The sequence below is a fragment of the Labrus mixtus genome, chromosome 13, assembly GCF_963584025.1.
Source record: "Labrus mixtus chromosome 13, fLabMix1.1, whole genome shotgun sequence".
NCBI lineage: Eukaryota > Metazoa > Chordata > Actinopteri > Labriformes > Labridae > Labrus > Labrus mixtus.
This window is the reverse complement of record NC_083624.1, coordinates 23,524,003-23,543,355: the sequence shown is the minus strand read 5'-3', so window position 1 is coordinate 23,543,355 and position 19,353 is coordinate 23,524,003. Positions and strand designations below refer to the sequence as shown.

The window sequence follows — 19,353 nt, the reverse complement described above, 5'->3', positions numbered from 1 at the left end:
TCGGGCTGACAGAGGCATGTAAGCAAGGATACGGCTATGATTTGTGTCAAGAGATCCTGCGTGGTGATTCAGTGCTCCCTGTTTGTCAGCGGGGAGGAGAAGTGAGCCTGTGAAAAAGCATTTAGATGTCGGTTCAGTGTACAAATGAAAGTCTTAAAAGTGAAGCCGACAGTCTTCTAGGGAGTTCAGTGCAGTGGAAACAGACCTGTGTTAAAACAATGGAGGACATTATTTGAATCTCCCTGTAGCTTAACTCGAAAAATGTAACGTGCAAAACATGTCTTAACATTCCCCTCATTTAACTCACTCTGTATGAAGAGGCAGGTACAATGCAATGTATAGATTAGACATTTGGGAAGTGGTTCCACAGAAAAGCTAACAAGGTTTAGAGCCTAGCAGGAGCCGTTAGGTGTACTTATCACGCAGAGAAACCGAAGGTAACAGAGCTGTTCTCCTACGCTGATATTAATTTGCGGTGTAATGTCTTCCCCCGCCTGTTTTTTTTTTTTTTTTTGAGGCAGCGCACACTTTTATAATCCCATGATGATTTGGGCTGCTTTTGAATCACAAGTGCCAAAAAGAGCACACAGCACATCTGCGACAAAGTCTCAGCTTAACAAGAAGCTGCAGATATTTTTCCACCCTACATGCTATAATATTTTTTAAAAAAAAACCTCACTGTGAGTTACCGTAGCTGTTATTTTAAAACAATTGTAATGTTGGATAAATGGTTAGGATTCAAGCTCTTTATAGGTCCATGACGTTCCAGCTTGATTTTATTGTCTGTGTCTGGCTTTAAGACGACTGGCCTATGGAAGATGCATAAGCATCAATCATTATTTATTATACACTTAGTTCACTCATTTCAGTGCATGTCCTGATTTGCTGGTGAGTAACAAAGACGCATTAGCTGGATGGGGTCAGAGGTCAGGACCATCTGCTGCCAGGGGCCTCAAAACAACCACCAGGGATTGGTTCTTTAGTGTGCACATTCCCATGGAGACGATCGCCCCTTCCCATTTGCAGGGTCCTTGTACCGCTGCTGGTTGTTATAGCAACAGACAGGACGTGACATTGTTGCATAATGTGCTAGGGTTTTTTTTTTCTTTCTTCATCTTTGTTGTTGTGATGTTATTGGTGGGCTGTTTTCTAATCATGTCATCTCTCTGTTTGAAGCAGCAGCTTAACAGAGGTAATGTGAGGTTACCAGACAGTGTGACTCTGGAGAATTGTCACACATTTATTCTTACAGACAACTTGAAGAGACTGAGGATGATTATGTAGCCTAGTTATTGGTTTATCAAAAGACTTAACTAGCCCTTTGTTTTAATGGGATGTGTTTTAAGTCCCACTTGAATTTGAGTAATTATGCAACATTGTCTCTCTCATGTCTCTCTTTTGACTTTGGGGTTGTCGAGCAATTGTAAATTTAGGATGTGTCTGCCAGCACTGTGTAACTAAGCAGCTAACCACTTTCGCCGATCATTTATGAACTCTTATATTAAAAATACTCTCTGTGTTGTCTACTTCTGAAATCTGACAGCTAAGATGCGAGGGAACGGAAAGAAAAGGGGAAAAAAAGGGACAAACAGGAAGATATTGCAGTAATGACAGACATTTTCCACCGTTGCAAAGACTAAGTTACCATCCTGAAGCTTCTTCATCAGATGATTTGCACATGAGAGCCAAAAGTTTCATAAAGGTAAAAATGCTATTTAGGACTGACGGATACAGAAAGAGCCAGAATGAATGGGAATTGCTGTTTGACAAAAACAAAAGCAAAAATAAAGGCAGCTTCAAGGATCATTTCAGCACTGGAATTCTTCCAATTAAACTGCTTTCCAGGTTTTTTTATAGGCTCTGCTGCTCTTTTTGGAAATTTGATGCACAAAATGTCTTTACTTTAAACTTTTTAAGGGCCATTTACACTTTTTTCTTTTGAGCAAATGCACAAAACAGGATCTGAGTGAAACCCTGCTCATGCATTCTAAATGTGTATCACATTATATCCAGGAGCAGATTAAGCTTCTTCTTTTTTTGACATTTCCAATTTTGCACAACTAATTCAGAGCATTGTTGAAGTTATGCATTTTCTTAATACTTTTGAGTGTCTGCTGTATTCAGTATTTCACTTGATCTGCAGCAACATATAGTGAGAATCACAAGTCTGCAGGGCTGTGATGTGTAGGTGGATCGTTCAATGAACCAGACAGCTGAGTTCCTCCTGTCAATAAAGTACTTAGTTGAAGTTTCCGGCTGTAGGAGTGCTGCTCTGTACTTCAGTCTGAGAATTGAACTTCAGAAATCAATAAAGCATTGTGCCCCATCCTCAGAACTGTTGTTATTTGCTGTTGCCTTGGCTGTATAGTTTGTGTCATGCAGCTAACATTAACACTGAAGATTTATCCTCACAGTAGTTTTAATGCTAATCATCCTCCATTGTCTCTGAGTCTAAAGCTCACTATTTCTCCCACAGGGATCATGGTTTACAACATATCATTAAAATGCTAAATACAAGCATATAGTTCATCTTAATCTGTGTGAATGCTTTTAATTCCAAATAAGTAATGACAGGGAGGGAGGCCCAGAGGCACAGACTCCCGGCCTCCCGGCTGGTGTAGCTGACATATAGAAAGTCATCTGATGAAAGGTAGTGTGGTGAAGGCTACAAAGTAATTAACTGCAGCGACTGACATTTAGATGTCTCAACGATACCTGGAACAGGAAGCAATTAATTATTGAGACGCTGGCTATTACTAACTGGCCCTCATTCATATCATAGCTGATCGTTAATTCTGCCATTAGACCTTTTCAGCATATAGACTGTTGCATTTCAATTGGCGAGGTGCTCCTACAGTAGTTAACTGCTGTATGATGATGATTTATCACTGCACTCTAATTTTACTACTTCAAAAAAGTTGTTTTCTTTTTCAACTGAGTTAAAATGCTAAATTATTTTCTTTTCAAAAACTATTTCAGAAAATTCAACAAATTAAGATTGCTATTATTTTTTTTTTATCCCACGCCTTCTTTGTTGTTGATGTTGTTGTTTCCAATAAGCACCCAACATGTAGTGCCGAAACTAATGGATCTTGAGTCTGGCTTTAGAGGTCTGGAGATGAGTTATATTGATAAAGTAAGCCAAGCCATGTGCACACAGGTGTGAGTGTGTGTGTGTGTGTGTGTGTGTGTGTGTGTGTGTGTGTGTGTGTGTGTTTGTGTGTGACATCATGCATCAGCATCCGAATCAATACCTCTCCTGTACAATCAGCCAGGAGGGTGTATGTGTGAAGTTGGTGTGTGAGTATACACTAAAGATGGAGAGTGGGAGAGGGAGAAAAAGAGAGACAGTATGTGAGTTTGCCATATGTACTCTGACATGACAAGTGTAGTGACCTGAAGGGGGAAAACAGACAAAAGTAATGGATCCATAGTAACAGAACTCGAGATTTAACAGGCAGCCCACATGCACTTTAAAAGAAGAGTATTTATAGAGTGATTTATATTACTGCTATTTATTATGTTGATCATTATAATAAACTTGTGCAGAAGAAGCTGATTCTTCTGCACTTAGTCTAATGTAATTTACAGATTAATCACGGACGTTTCAATGTCAGTTCCTTAATCTTGATACTGTGTGTAGTTGAGGGTTTTTATAAACCAGTCATGCACTTTTCTACGGAGGTATTAGAAGTGCAAATGAAATGCACAACAGACTAAGCGTGTAAAGCCTCTCTTTCAAGCATTTATGTCTTCTCCAAACATCAGGGCTTTCCTTTTGATTAGTCAGAAAGTGAAGCAGGAGATAAGAGTAAAGGATACCGAACAGTTTCCAGAGTCAGACTGATGACACATCACACATCAGAAGCTCAGAGTTGTGTAAGGACTGGGACAAACTGAAGACAAATGTGTGATAGGGTGCGGCCTTACACCTCAGCATGATGGAGAGTGACATTAACCCTAATGACTCCATAAAATACTCACTGTGGTACTTGTTCTGTTTTAAAAAAGATGATATGATGTCTAAGTGTTGAGGGTGTGCTGTTTAGAGCCTGCATCCTTTATCTTTTAATTAAACAATTTAAAGATCTGTCTAGATGTCTGTGCAAGATTTATTTAAAAACCTTCACTTTGGTGCAGTGTTTTCATCCCCTAACCTGTAGGTGACTGACACAGGGATTCATTGAATATCCCCCTTAAGTTCACACAAACGACGTGATTTCAGCAGTCGACTTTGATCTCTTTTATTAGCTGGTGGCACAGATGCTACCAAGAGGGGACACAAAGTGAAAGCCCCGGGCACATTTTTCATCCACCACAAGCCCTCTACTGAAAAGCAAAGGGATTGGAATTTCCAAGCAGAACGCAGACTGCAGCCAAACACCACTCTCCTAATTGATCTCTGTGTGTGTTTTCATGACCCAAAGGACCCAAGGAGATCAATTAAGAGTAGAGTTGTCAATAGTGTTCTATATTACATAACACAACATCTCTGTATAACGTCTCATTAGATGGAAGTTGAATAGGCCTAATATAGTTATGTAACAAAGTGAGTTGTGAAGACAGCATAGCCAGATCTCCCAGAACAGATTCAAAGTAAGTATTAGTTAATTACACTGAAAACTGAAAACCATTCTTTTTTACATCAAAGGTTACAACAATACATTGTTTTCATGTAAAATGAACAGAATTTTGTACAGATTTTGTTTTGCTCTTGTGTTGATGGGATCTGTTTCTGGTGCAGCTACACTTATTTCATAGGTTTTGCCCTTTGTGTCCCAACATGATGTTTTTCTTCTGTTCTTCTTCTTGTGTAACCTGCATATTGCACTTATAGATCTTTGTCTCAAGTTTTTTCTGTTACCGAGTTCCAATAATACTAAAAGCAAAAATAGGCTCACATGACATTTTCACTTTTTTTTATCCCCTTTGAAATATACCACAAATCGCAGAAACCTTACATAAATTGTCAGACCATACCCAACATATATATATTTTTTTTTTACTTTGCACTTGACTAAAATTTGGAAAATGTTGCCCTTAAAGCCCAGCAGAGAATGCATTATATATCAAGTGCAGTTAAAGCAATACAATACATAATCATCAAGTATTCCTATTTCTGACAAGTGGTCAAACACTGTGCCTGCTCCATACTGCAGAAGTACTTTGTAGCATACATACGTTTTGACCCAGCAGTCTCTTAGTAGTGATTTGGTAAATGTTCATTATGTTTAAGTAATTGATTAAAGCAGAGATGCAAGAGTTAAAAACCTTAGTTCTGTGACGCAAATACAAATCTCACAATTTCCTCCTACATGCTAATTTATGCAAATGCTTCTGTTGATCTCACCATGGCAACGCCTATGTATGTGCAACAGATCTTCAGCTACCAGTCAAGTACTTCCAAAGTGTTGGCAACAATTTGTTGCAGCCACTTAACTGTAAATCTAAGTGAATAATAGTGTCTGATTTGCACTTTTTCTTTCTGCAGTCACTTCATCTGCAGCAGGAGTTGTTTAAGTGGCTGTGCAAAGCTCAGATGCATGCTTTACTGCTAAGTCAGCACTCACAACTGAGGACTTAAAATGAGTTATCAATAATCACTCTCTCCTCTGTGTTCTTTTTTTTCTCATTCTTTCTCACATGCTGACCTCTCTAACCATGTGTCTTTCTTTCCATGCTTCTCTTTTGCAGGTAGAGACATCTCAATGGGTGAGGCCCACTGATCCAGTCGTCCCGACACCATCCCTCCCCCCGTAGCCCTTCCTCTGTTCTCAGCAACGGGCCCCCACCCCTCCACCCTCCTCCACTTCAGTCAACATGACCTCCACAAGTAAACTTCTGGGTCTGGCCGAGATGGGGCTGAAGTGTGACCAAGAGATAGAGAGAAGATATGAGATTGTGCCCTCGGTGGTCTGCTCCATGTGCTGCCTCTTTGGGATCATTTACTGCTTCTTTGGTAAGTGATGATGCAGTCAAAGTGTTTCTCATTACATGTGAGCGGCTACTCTCTAAGAAGTATCTAAAAAGTTCTCATGCATGAAATGAGATCACTAATAAGTTGGATTTCCTTAACAGCTTGTTTGATTTCAGAATCTGGTGTTAAAAAATCAGCTTGCTGCTGTTTCCTCGTATTGCCAGCTATATAGAGCACCACCAGTTAACAGTAAAGGAACTTTTTTCCAGCTTAAGCCCTGTATGTGTCTTTGCAGAATACTGTCAATGTCTATGAATCGATCTCTCCCAAAAGCTATCATGACGTTTTTTTTTTTATGTGCTTCAGTCATTTAAAAGCTGCTCAGTGTATATTTGTAAATGTAAACATCCAATTTAGAAAAACGAAGAACTAGATCCAGGTACTGGTTCTAAAAAAAAAATCAAAAGAAAAAGGACTGGACGTCTGCCAGTAGAATAGATGACGTACCTGATGGAAACACCGAAGGAGGGACATGTAGCTGTGATATATTTCCTCGATGGGTTAGTGCCAGGAAATAATTGAAAGTGCTGAAACATGTCGCCAAAGAGCCCTGAAATCTCCACTGTTTATCATTTCTCTGTCATTTCTATTTCACTCTGCTCTGCAGCTGTATGATAGTATTGATTTAGGAGGAGTACAGAGAGGTTGCTTTGTTTCTGGCAAAGGGATTCAATATTGAAATCTTGGTGCTACACGCTAAGCTACCGTGGTCGTGCTGTGAGGCATTTTCTCTCCTTCAATGAATAAGATGGACTACACTATGGTAAACTCAGGGTCTCTAAATTGTTTCTTATAATTACATCAAATCCTTAGATCTTCAGCACCCTTACATACTACCCCATACAGCTGTCAGACCTATTAGAAGACCGGCTGCCTACTGACTTAAAAAAAAAAAAAAAAAGTCAGTTTCGGCTGCTTATAAGAAGGCATGTCCTGGTTTCTCTCAGCTTAATTTTGCAGCAGCAAAAATAAGCCAGAGGGTTTAATGAAGACAACCCCCTGTTGTCTTTATTCTTATTCCTCCACAGTCATACACTATCCATGGGTTCATTTATAGGTTAAGGCACAACGTTAAGTACTTACTCTGAGCTTAGCTTTGTGACTAGGCGGGGACTGTGTTTGATTACATCAAAAGTATTAAGGCCTCATCCTAATGAGGTTGGATGTAAAGTCATTCCAGGACTGGGAAATCAATAAATAATTAGAGTGAACAAGAGATGTGTTGTACTGGTAACAGAAGTTTTACATGAGAGTTGTTTTTGATGGACCAAAAAAACAAATAACAAAAAAACACAAAAATGTAGAAATAATGACACTGCATTAAGAATGTTTAATGCCTTTTTGTACAAAGGAACCATTGATTTCAGTCTATTGCCTGGGGATTTCTTACAGACATGTTTATTTATTTATTTGCAGTTTTTTTCTTGTTAAAGCTGCAGAGATTTTCATCTTGTTGTGACCGTGTGTATTAATCCTTTTGAAAGACTGTAGGAGCAAACCCATCAGGCACACAGCATTAGATTGCACATCTTTCTAATTTGAACCTGACGCTACACAAAATAAAGAGGCTTGAACAGTCTTCATGTTAAGCCTTAAAAACTTGTGCTAACAGATAATAATGCAAACTAAAATAAATCCCACAAAACAACACAATAACACAAAGAAAGAACATCTGTTAAGTATTTTCTTCATGTTATAAACTGGGGAATAGTGATGTCGAGGCAACGTGTAGAATTCCAATTTTTAGCGGAAAAAGTAAACTCCAAGCTGTTTTTTTGGATAATTTTGATGTATGTTGAAGCTCTGAGCTGATAGGTTGCAAACAAAAATTCCGACAGGGATTCAGTGACGCATACAGGCATCATTAACATTCATTGTATATGTCCTGGTAAAGCATCAGCAGCATCAGCCCCTGCATTACAAACAAGTAACCCAACAACTTTATCTTACAGCGCTGACAGCATGCAGCAAGAGCATAGACAAATAGTCTGGTGGAGAATACATGGCATTTGGTGATCCTCACCTCAAGGAGCTGCCTGTGACAACAGGGTCGTGACCCCCTTCAAATCTTAATTTCTTCATGCTGCTCATATCAGCCTCCCAACATTAGAATCATCATCTTTAGAAAGCCTAAGTTACCATGTAGGCAAGTTCATGTGTTCTGTAACCGCCCAACTAACACCACAAAGGTTATTTGGTATTCTGTAAAAACAACCCCAAGTGTCACATAACAAGAAGAAATGGCACCATTATACTTCTAATACTTCTTCACCATCTGCTGTCTATGTGTCTGTCACCATACTGAGACACAAAGAGAACATAAAAAGGTGCATTTGTAGTTTCCAGACATTGCGACTGAAAACCAAACAAGAACACTGCTCTGCAAATGAGACACAATGCACATTGTTGATATTTCACAGTCACATTTGAAGAAAAAAAAAAAACATCAGGGAAACACTGCTGCTTGTTGGTTTTCTGTAGTTAAATTGTTTCTCCCCTGATAGATGTCTCTTGGATTCGGTTCAGTTGAATGGGTTTTGAGGAGAAAGGTTAGCTGTCACTTATCTTCATCTACAAACCACAACAGAGTGGTAGAAGAAATGATGAGTGATGTTACAGTGACAAGGTGGATGAGGCAAAATAAGAGAGAGGAGAGAAGGGAGGTCGATGAGAGCTGGATCAGCCAGGGTGAACAGATGGGATGAAGGGGTTTGAGGGTTTGGGGGGGGGGGGGGAGTAAGGGAAGCAACGAGGAACAAAAGAGGCAGTAGAAGGGCTAAGCAGAGGAGTTGAGCAGTGGAACAATGGGGCAGAAAAAGGAAAGAAAAGATTAGTGAGGAAGAAGAGGACAAGAAAAGGGGACGAGGAGCAGTTGTAGGGATAGATTTGAAATTGTGTTTTTTTTGATTGATTGAAAAACAATCTTGGGAATTTGTGCTGGCTGTTGACAAAAATCAATTTCCCCCCACTTAATATGACACTTGTCTGCAATTCTCTCAAACTTGTGTTCACATGTACTGGCTAGAGATATCGAGGAAGAGCTGTGCAGTCATGAGGGAGGCGCATGGCCGCCGAGGTCAGATGAGGCGTATTGTGTGGCTCGGCTGTGCAACGCCTGATTACACAAAGATAACAATCTGATGTTGGTTCCCCTTGAGACGCGGTCCAGTCAGATGGAGAGAGAGAAAAAAATAAGAGATATAGAGCAAAAAATAAGAGAGGACACAAACATAACTAAACTGGAAAGCAAGGGTGAATGAGATTTGAAATGTTGATAATGTGCCCTTCTTTCGCTTGGATGTCTTTTCTCCGGGTTTCCGAACATTAAAAAATGGAAATAAAGTGGCGAGAGAGGAAGCCAAGGACAGGAGGGACAACAGAAAAAAAAAATAGAAGGAGAGCAGCTGTTCTATTCAGAGGCCTGTTGACTAATGAATGTGGATGACCTTTTGTAATAAAATGATTATCATACTTTAGAGCAGCCTCATAAAGGTTTATAGAGACAGTTTATCCCTTCTTCCCGTTGCTTGCAATGAGGAAATGCTCATCTCTTTGTGGATAAACTACTCCTTTTAAAGGCACTGCTGATTGTTTTGCTGTTCATCAATATTCCTCGATTAAATGTATAATCGTCTCTCTTTAGACAGCCATTCTTTTTTTTAACTTCTGTAAAAGCGAGCAACACTTCATTCCCTGAGAATTGTAGAAAACTGTGAGTTTTAATGAAGGTTAAAAAATGATGAATTCAGAATCAAACACGTGCAGCTGATTCCATTAGGTCACGCTTCATAGTTTCATTTATTTATTGCATCTGATATATTATTAATTCTCAATATTTAGTTTTTAATGTATTTTATGCATTACTCATGAACCCTTAGTAAGACAAGTTTTTAGGTGTTGAGATGGTAAATCATGCATTTGAAGAGCCAGGAAGTTAGCAAACTAGTCGAGTTTCGATGGAGGATGAATAGATCGGGCGATTTTCTCTTCACAGGCACTTTATTAAAATGAGATCATTAGTTACAAGAACCCCAGCTGTACAGCGTGTACCAACATTTGTATGCTTGTGTCGGCCTCACAGTGGTCTGTGTCTGCTCCTCTCCTTTAGGCTATCGATGCTTCAAGGCCGTGCTGTTCCTCACAGGCCTCATGTTCGGCTCCGTGGTCATCTTCATGCTGTGCTACAAGGAGCGGGTGATGGACACGCAGCTCAGCGTCGAAGCGTCGGTGGGCATCGGCCTCGGCATAGGGACCCTGTGTGGCCTCGTGACCATGTTGGTCCGCAGCGTGGGACTGTTTATGGTGGGCCTGCTGCTGGGCCTGCTGGTCGGAGTGGCTTCACTGGTGGTGAGGAGACACATTTCAATGACCCCCACAGGAGTTTACCTTATACTTTAATTGATTCCATTAATACGTCCAGGAAAACCTGCAGAAGATGTTAGGATACAAAATGTTAAATTCAATCAAAAAAACCTACTAACATAGAAAAATGAACCTCTCTCTCTTTCTCTCGCTCTTGTTCAAAGGTGATGGAGGAGTTCTACCATCCAAAAACCGTGTGGGTTCCCCTGGGTATCCTCCTGGGCTCTGGGACTTTATTTGCCGTCCTCACTCTTCAGTGGCAGCGCTGCTTCGTCACCCTCTCCACAGCCACATTTGGCTCTGCCATCATCACCGTCACTGTGGATTACTTTATAGAGCTGTTTGCTTTGGTACACTACATCTACGAGAGGCTCAGGGTAAGTTTGTTTTGTGTGCTTTTACTTTTTTTTTTTTTTTTTTTTATATTTGAGGAGTCATGTGTGCTCTGCACCACAACCAGGATTCAATATGAGGCTATTTGCTTTGAGCAGACTGACTGAGAGTTTGGCTCCTTTACAGGAGAAGTCTCTAAAATCATATTATGTAAATACATAGCTGTCACTAAACACTTCACCGTTTTGAATCGGCAACAAAACTTACCTTGAGTGTGCCTGCAGGTTGTAAGTGAGCATTGTATATGTGGGAGGACTGAGGACAGACAGAATGAATTAAAGAAAGGAAATAATTAGAGATTAGTTTAGTCAAAGTGATATATGAAAACCACTGACTGTAAAAAAAAAACATGTACGTTGTGGGCAGTCGCTGTAACGGAAACAATGAATCCATCTAACTTCAGGCTAATCGAGAAGCAAGCAAAGAGCTGGTGTTGAGGCGGGCCAAATTAATATCTCGGTTGCTTGAACACTCCCATTGTTGCGTGATATCTAGCAAGCGTGTAACAAACAGTAAAAATAACATGAACAAAGCTGAGAGTTTAAGGTCAATAATGGGAAGTGAGAGTGAATCCTAGCCTCATGGCGAACAACTAAAACACGCCAGCCTGTCAGCCAAATTAGCCAAATCCTCTGCGCTTTATTATGTTTAATTATGCAAAAATGTTAGCCTAAATATAATGAAAACAGATTAGTTTAAAGAAATACATGCTTAGTGCAGAATGAAGAAATGAGCTTCAGAGGAACTGCTGTTCATATTTCAACTCAAGAGGTGGCTGGTTAATAAAAACTTTTTTTTCTATTAAAAACAATGTTTTTAGTGGACTGAGTTGGAAATGGGGGAGAGAGAGAGAGTGTGGAATGACATGCAGGAAAATAGCCACAGTTCGAATTAGAACCCAGGCGGCCCAATTCATGACTACAGCCTCTGTACATCGATGTGCAAACCAGCGGCCCTGTAAATTCTTTATTTCCATAAAATAGTCCTGGACACCGTAAAATTGCTACCTTTGGCTAATATTTTGATTAAAGATTTTGCTCAAGGCTTCTGTTCCTGCAGTGTGTCTCTTAATGGTGAGCCATTTTGCCCAAATTTAGGCATCACATTACATAAAGGTTCATGAAGAACCTGACAATGACTCAAGAATGGAGAGCAGATATAGTCTGCAATCTGCAATCACCTCAACTCCTGCCCTGAATTCACTGCTGGATTCTTTCCCTCAAATCTAAGAGGGTAATCAGTCAGTCTGTGAGTCCACTGAACTTAGTTTGACAGCTTGAATTTCTCCCCGTGGATATCTGATTTGTACAGGTGGTGACAAATTAAAGAGAATGTAATGTGGGATCATTTGTGTTTACTGTCTTATGTGATGTTTTCATGGTAAAGGTAGAGATTGCAAGTCCAGAATCTTGTAGAACATGATTAGAATCAATAATATACTTAACATAATTGTGCCCCTTATTGTTCTGTATGGGACTATATGTTCATTCATTTCTTATAAATTGTTTTTTTTTCAGATAATTCAACCAATGCCTGAGTTTGATTTGTAAAGTTGTTATCTCAAAGTAAAGCTTTTTCTCAGGCATTAACATCCCAGCATACCTATTATTGGACACTTTTATGGACAACACAGAGAATTTAAAACGAAATGAAATTTGTACAAAAATTAAAAGTGTAATCTCTGCAGGTGGCGCCTAAGAGGCCGGTGTGCTGGTTTACCTGGGTCATCTTGGGTGTGTGGCCCGTCCTGGCTTTACTTGGAGTTCTGATCCAATGGAAAGTCACTGCAGAGGGATTTTCCCACACAGAGGGTGAGTGATGCTGCTACACGCAAATGACCAGTCTCCTAAAGGCAGGTCTAAAGCCAACACGGAACACAGATATTTTTGTAGTAGCACCATGTTAAATATATATTTATTAGCTTTTATTTTTTATTTCTTTTCTTCTATGGAGCCGGATGAACGACCTTCGATTTTCTGAAATTTTGAAGACTCTATTTTCCCTGAACTTTAAAGTTCTCTACTTCAGCCACATTCTGAAACAAATAAAGGAGTGATACAAAGCTGCTGCACGCTCACTGGCATTAAGTAAAAACATCTCTTGAAGGTGGCTAAGTTCAGTTGTTCCTACATAAGACAACTGGTATGAAATAATTCTGGACATATTCTATATGCTGAAATGTACTTACTCTTGAGGATCCAAAAAGAAAGTTTAGTTAAAATGTGGGTTAAATGTTTTACCCCAATGTGAGCAGATTTAGACTTTTTGACTCTATCAAACTGTTCATGCTTGCTCTCCCTCCTCGTAGGAGAACAATATAACTGTAATCTCCCCTATTTTTCATATAAATAATTATAATGTTAACAAAGTGTGTAATAGGATTAGGTCAAAATAAACTCCAATGAACTGGCAGGTAAAAAAAAGTCGAGAATGAGAAAGATTTCAAGTACTGTTTAAGGTATATTTACCTCAATGTGATTTTAGTGGTCATGACTACATGTAGAAAAAAAAAAGGTTTTCCACAACCACAAAGCACAACACCTTAAGACACTGATATATTTTCATTAAAGTTCATTATAGTCTATAAAACTGAATACAACACAGGAAATATAAATCAAGACTTATCTAAACATAGGTCTTCACACATTGCATTTCCTTTCTGTTGAATAAAATGTTAAATGTTAAAAAATATAGTTTTTTCATCTGTTGATAACTTCTTTTGATTTGATAATTAGACAATATGTATTAAGTGGTTGGGTGGGCAAGTACTGGCAACAGGACTGAGGACTTAAATTCAGGCTGTTGTTGGCAGAGCCGTTTGAAAAAAGAAACTGATGAGGGAACTTTTTCCATGTTGGTACTGAAGATGACTTATGAGGTGAGGTAATATTGAAAGTCAGATCAATGCCACAATGAGCGGCGTATCTTGCTATGATCTTAAATCTCACAAACAAATAGTTAACTGCATTCTAATAAATGTAACATCAGTCCTTTATTTTGCTGCTGAAATAAATCTGCAGTCCGACACAGCTCCTGCCCCGACCTGTAACTTTGAGCGATTGATGTGCTCTGTAACAGCTGAATCAAGAGAATCCGTGCTCACCTCACCGTGTCCGCTCTAACTTTATGGTAATGTGAGCCACAGCCACAGGCTGCAGTCAAGGATGGTGCAGACCTGTTATAAAAGGTTTAAAAGTGCGTTTGATCAAGCTTAAATCAGAAATTTGTTCAGGCAGGGAGGGATCATCTATAAGGTCTGTTTTTCAGACTCAATTTTGGAGGTTTGCATCAATGATATGTATCAACTTTTAATATTGCAGCTTTGAAGTCATGTCACAGTATTTACCTCAAATATCACCAGTCACCATGGCAGCAACTGTTTAATGAAGGAGGTCTGCTGCAACTATACACATGCTCTTGAAACTGTAAGGCTGGATTTAACCCAAGTAATATTTGTGCAACTCCCACACAAAAAAACACATCTGTTTTATAGCTTTAGTTAAGATATAGTCTTGGATATATTTTTTTTTAGCATCTACAGCACACAGACTGATGATGAGGCTCTCAGTATGAATCACACTAAGGCCACTTCAAGTCGATGCTATCTTATCAAGACTGACAGATCTACCCTCATTTTATTAAATTGGCAGTTTAAGGGCAGCTTTAGGAGTCACAATCAGTATGAGGGCAGGGAGAAGTGTGTGTTAGTGCAAGTGTTTGTTAGTGTGTGTGTGTGTGTGTGTGTGTGTGTGTGTGTGTGTGTGTGTGTGGGAGAGTCTGAATACACCAGCATGAGCGTTGTCAGCAGAATGTGATATTGATGAAAACAGCCTTTCTGAAAGCAGCTACAACACAGATGGCTAGATCGCACACACACTCAAGCACACAGTATAAATGCAACACACACAACAAAACAACACACACTCAAATCATACACATAGACAGACAGAAATATACTAGGCTCTAGTCGCTTCCTCGCACCCTAACTACAGAAAAATGAACACCCACGTCTTATTTATTTGCACAGAGACACATGAATTCATACATTTGATCTTTGACGTGCAGAGTTAGAAGAAGTCACACATGGCCTCAAATAATGGGATTAAACTGCCAGCTGCCATGGCTTCCAGTCAGAGGGTGTGGGCAAAGAGATAGAGAACGCTTTTTAGTGCTATTTTGAAAAATGCGTGAGGAGGAGAGAGACCTAGAAAGGGAGGAGGAACGGGCAGCTAATAGTGTCAATCAATTCTCAAAGATTCAGAAGACATTTCTTCATTAAAGTAAAAAGAGTTGCTAAAGAACTTTTTCCTCATAATGTCGCCACATTTCAAACTGGTCTAACATGAGATCCCACACCAGTCTTTACCACTGTTAAATAGTCTCACACAGACATCAATTTGACTTTATATGCAAACAGCTTTGTCAAATATGAAAAACCATTCAGCAACTTTCCAAACCTGTTACATTCAAATCGATGAGCATATTATCAAAAGTAGTGCTACCTATATTTTTGGCGATATGGCGAGTATAGGGGCCACCAAAGAAGGAAAGGGAGGAATAATAAGAAAAGTACAGCAGGAGAAAAAGTTAAAAGATTATCATACCAAGTAAAAACAAGTGTGAGAGAGAACAAAACATCATTGCGTTTCTGTATCTACAAGATGTGTGTTGCAAAAATGCTGCCAGAGATGCAGCCTGTGATCAGAAATGTGGATGAGAGGGAAAACTATGAATATTATTGCACTTCCTGCTGCTTTGTGATAAGAGCCAGAGGTCAGTAAGGGCCATTATTGAATGACCTCTTTAAATGTTCTTATAACTTAAAACGTATTTCTTGCTGTCAGAGATCCTTTATAGTCTGTTAATGCTCAAATCTTGCTTTGTGGTCACATGCTCTGTTTTGACAGAGGACAGAGGCTAGGGAAAGGGAAAAAGAGAAAATGTAGGGAGCAGGGAGACTGGGGGAAGGGTGATTAAGTGGGGCACGACATTAAACAGGCCACCCGAGTGGAGCAGTGAGCCAAATCATCTGTATGTCAACAGATTGAAAGTACAGGACACGGGCATTAATTCATTATATTGGGGCTGCATTTGGTGGAGAATGATAAAACACATGATGCACACACACACACACACACACACACTCACACACACACACACTCATATCTCTGTGCACCTATAGCTGTGAACACCCCCTTAAATTAACCAGCACACCTTCATTGTTAATCCCCCCCCCCTTATCAAACGCTCAAATGCCTTTTAATAAGTGGGGACACACAGTCCTCGTTACAAAGGTCTAAAGCTTACAACGGTCCCCACAAAGATAGAAATACAAGTACACACACACAAACAGTAGCATGAAGCCACAGAGGCCTGCGGTGGGGTGAGCTGAGGAAAAGAAAAGGGGGGTATCATTAAGCAGTTTCCTTGGCAGATGGTGCCTCGTTAGCTGTCCGCCCGCACAAAGAAACAACAATAGACCTTAAAACACTTCCACACCCACACCCACACACCGCCAATGTGACGCACGCTGCACATCGTGTGTTTGTCGAGTTCAGCGGGGTCCCTGTGCTTGTGGTGACACTTTGGCCTCGCATTAAAAACATGAACATGGAACCATTCCCTAATGCTGCCGGATCTAAAACCACGGAATCAAAGTGCTTACAAACTACCACAGGCAAAAATAATCATCTGCGTAATTAAAGGACAGTGAGGCAGGATGAATTTTTGGACATCCCAGCTGGGGTGGGTGTGAAAATAACAAGAACACAGTCACCCACTCACAATATGTCAGGAGACTAAGCAGCTCAGTACTAGTACTGCCATCTCAGTGAATAAAATGAAGGGACTGAGGAAACGGGCAAAATGTTTTTCCTTCCGGTTTTTTCCTTTTGTAGCATGTTTCTCAGAAGGGTTTTCTTGTTTTAGTCATCAAGTGATTTTCAATTTTTCTCTTACTGGTGACCTAATCAATCTCTTTTTATACATACAAGGTCATCTTTTTTATTTTATACTCTCAATCTTTCTTTCTTATTCTTATATCATCACATCTCCGTTCGCTTGGTCTCTTCCCTCCAGTTGTTTTAAGCCGCCAACAACGGAGGGTCCAGCTCATGCGGATCCGACAGCGGGAAGACAGGCTGAAAAAGGAGAAGGAGAACAAGAAGAAGAAGAAACGGCAGACCCAGAAGACCACCCATACCAAGAAAGCCCATACCCATCATCATCACAACAACCACCACCAGCAGTACCATCACCCGGCAGCATCCCACCCTCACCACCAAACCCAGAGCTCTCAGCCTCCTAAAGTCCCTCCTCCTCAGACTGAACCTGGCTACCACCGAAAGTCCAACCCTAAGAGACGCTTCGATGGAGACGTACTGTCACCGGTATAATAAAGAAAGACAGAGGCATTCTCCTTAGTTGCCTGTTGTTGTTTTTTTTATATAGCTATATTTCAAGAAGAAAAAAAAAACAAGATTTCTGAATTCAACTCTCATGTCAGAAAAAAAGGTCAAACCAAAATGTCAAAGAGTTCAAGAAGCAGTGATTGTACATAAGTGTAAGCTAACTACTACCATGTCATATTACACTATGCCTGAGATCCATCGATAATATTCATAACTGAACCCTGTTTGATCTTTTGTCTACAGAGCTATATCAGGAGCTTCAGGGACAGACAAACGGACAGACGAGCTTACTCCCATAGTCGAATGATGAGCCGCACCCGGATGGGTGAACTCGACTACGACTGCGGCTCTCAAGTGCCCCTCACAGCCCCAGGTGGACCCCCGGTCCGCATCTGAAACAGAAAAATACACAAATGCGGACCCAATGACACTCACAAAATCAACCAAGACTAATTAAAAAGCTCTTGTCACAGAAACGAGTCAGAACCCTCGCCATACCGTGCCAACAAAATCAACTGCCTGTTGACCAACAGACACTTAATGCACCCAGAAGGGGGTTTGTCTGAGTCCCACCCTGATTCTTGTCCGGTTCGTTCCCGTTCTGTTCTTAATGAATGTCAAGACTAAAGAGAGGAGCAAGAAGTGGTCAAATCACAGACACCATGAGTCATCACAGACTGTATTTGGCATCAGACATCTTGTGTAATTGCTCAAAGATCCATCTGGTTGGGAGTTCATTAAAATGTCTCTTTTGAACATTTTGTGTTAAAGGAATTTCATGTTGCTTTAAGCCGTCGAAGCAATTTCCAGAGAAACTGCTGTAGGGAAGCAATCAAAACATTCCACATCATTTCAAATGCAACTGGAGTCAAGGTACTACTGCCATCAACAGACCTTCAACACTATTACTACCTAATCTAAACAGTTGTGCTGAAGGATTACATGATGAGAAGGAAAAAGAAAACCATCAAAATCTGCTAACACTGAAACAGAAAGGCAGCTCAGTTCACCGTTTTCTCTATTGAAAAGTCACCGTATGAAGTCAGGTGTTCATGGAGTCTGCCTGGGAATCCAGATATGAGAGCACAAGTCCTGTGTTGCTCAAAGATACACAACAGGGACCTGTTGTAGGTTTGGAGTGAATCCATTGACATGGAATACAATTTTTATGTTTCTGGACAGTGAACTCTCTGCATGTCGTGTCTACAGGTTTGCCATTTTTGTCTTCAATTTCCTCTTCCCTAATGAGGTAAATGTCTTAACAAGGACCTAAGCAGAAGACACATCATCCCTACCTCCCTTCTTCTTTCCTTTTTTTCCTGAATTTAAATCATTTTCTCAAGCTACTGTTTGTAACCCATTTTGCTCAAATCCCTCTTCTTCTTATTATTATCCCCAAAACAATCTATATTTGCTAATATTGCTTAAACAAAAAGACAATAGAGCTCAGTCTGATACCGGTCACCAAGATGTTTGACAGATTAAATCTTTTAAATGGTTTTAAGGGCACCATACATAGGAGAAAAACATGTCAAATATTGTGTGCTTGCGTATGTGAGTGGACACGCTAGCCCTCTGGCAAAGTGATGGATTGTACCAAATTTTGGCAAAGGAGAGGGGGATTCATTGTAATGTATATGCTGTATTTATGTCCTCTTTTCTGCCAATATACAGGCCTGGTTAAAAATGTGAAACATAGTTTGGATGAAGTGTTACCTAATGCGAAGAGTAAGGTTTGATATGAGGATAGTGTTGTGTAAATGGTCAGATATAGTAAAAAGATGAAAGCATTTGCAAAATGGCACCCTCTAATGTTTACTACTGGACCTTCTTTTTCTAGACTTCTTGTTGATGTGTGCATATGTTTGTGTGTACATGCATTTGCCTGTGATTTGCTTTTTCAACTAAAATATGCTCAGAACATTCAGTTGTAACCAACATCCAGAGAGGTAAAGGGGTTAGACATGTCTAGCAAGTTTTTTTTCTAAAGATAGGGACTATTTTGATTTACTGAAAACTATCCGGAGAGAAGATACTGTAGTTCCAAACCATAAAAAACAATAAAAACAATGTTACAGCTCACACTGAGACTAAATGTTGCCCATAGGAGCCTCAATGAAACACCACACAATATAAAAGTGAAGAGATGGAATTAATTTGTACTTAGAAACAGATTATGGTAACTTGGATAATAATAATATTGGATCTTTT

General features: G+C 39.9%; 1 protein-coding gene across 1 annotated transcript; it reads left to right on the top strand.

Moving 5' to 3' along the window:
* The first annotated feature begins 5,668 nt into the window (after nt 1–5,668).
* tmem198a (transmembrane protein 198a) lies at nt 5,669–17,608 on the top strand. The gene is made up of 6 exons (XM_061054244.1): nt 5,669–5,959; nt 10,086–10,324; nt 10,504–10,716; nt 12,420–12,543; nt 16,811–17,121; nt 17,386–17,608. Exons 1-6 carry the CDS (start codon nt 5,821–5,823, stop codon nt 17,536–17,538), a joined length of 1,179 nt encoding a protein of 392 aa, XP_060910227.1. The 5' UTR covers nt 5,669–5,820; the 3' UTR covers nt 17,539–17,608.
* Nucleotides 17,609–19,353: the final 1,745 nt, after the last annotated feature.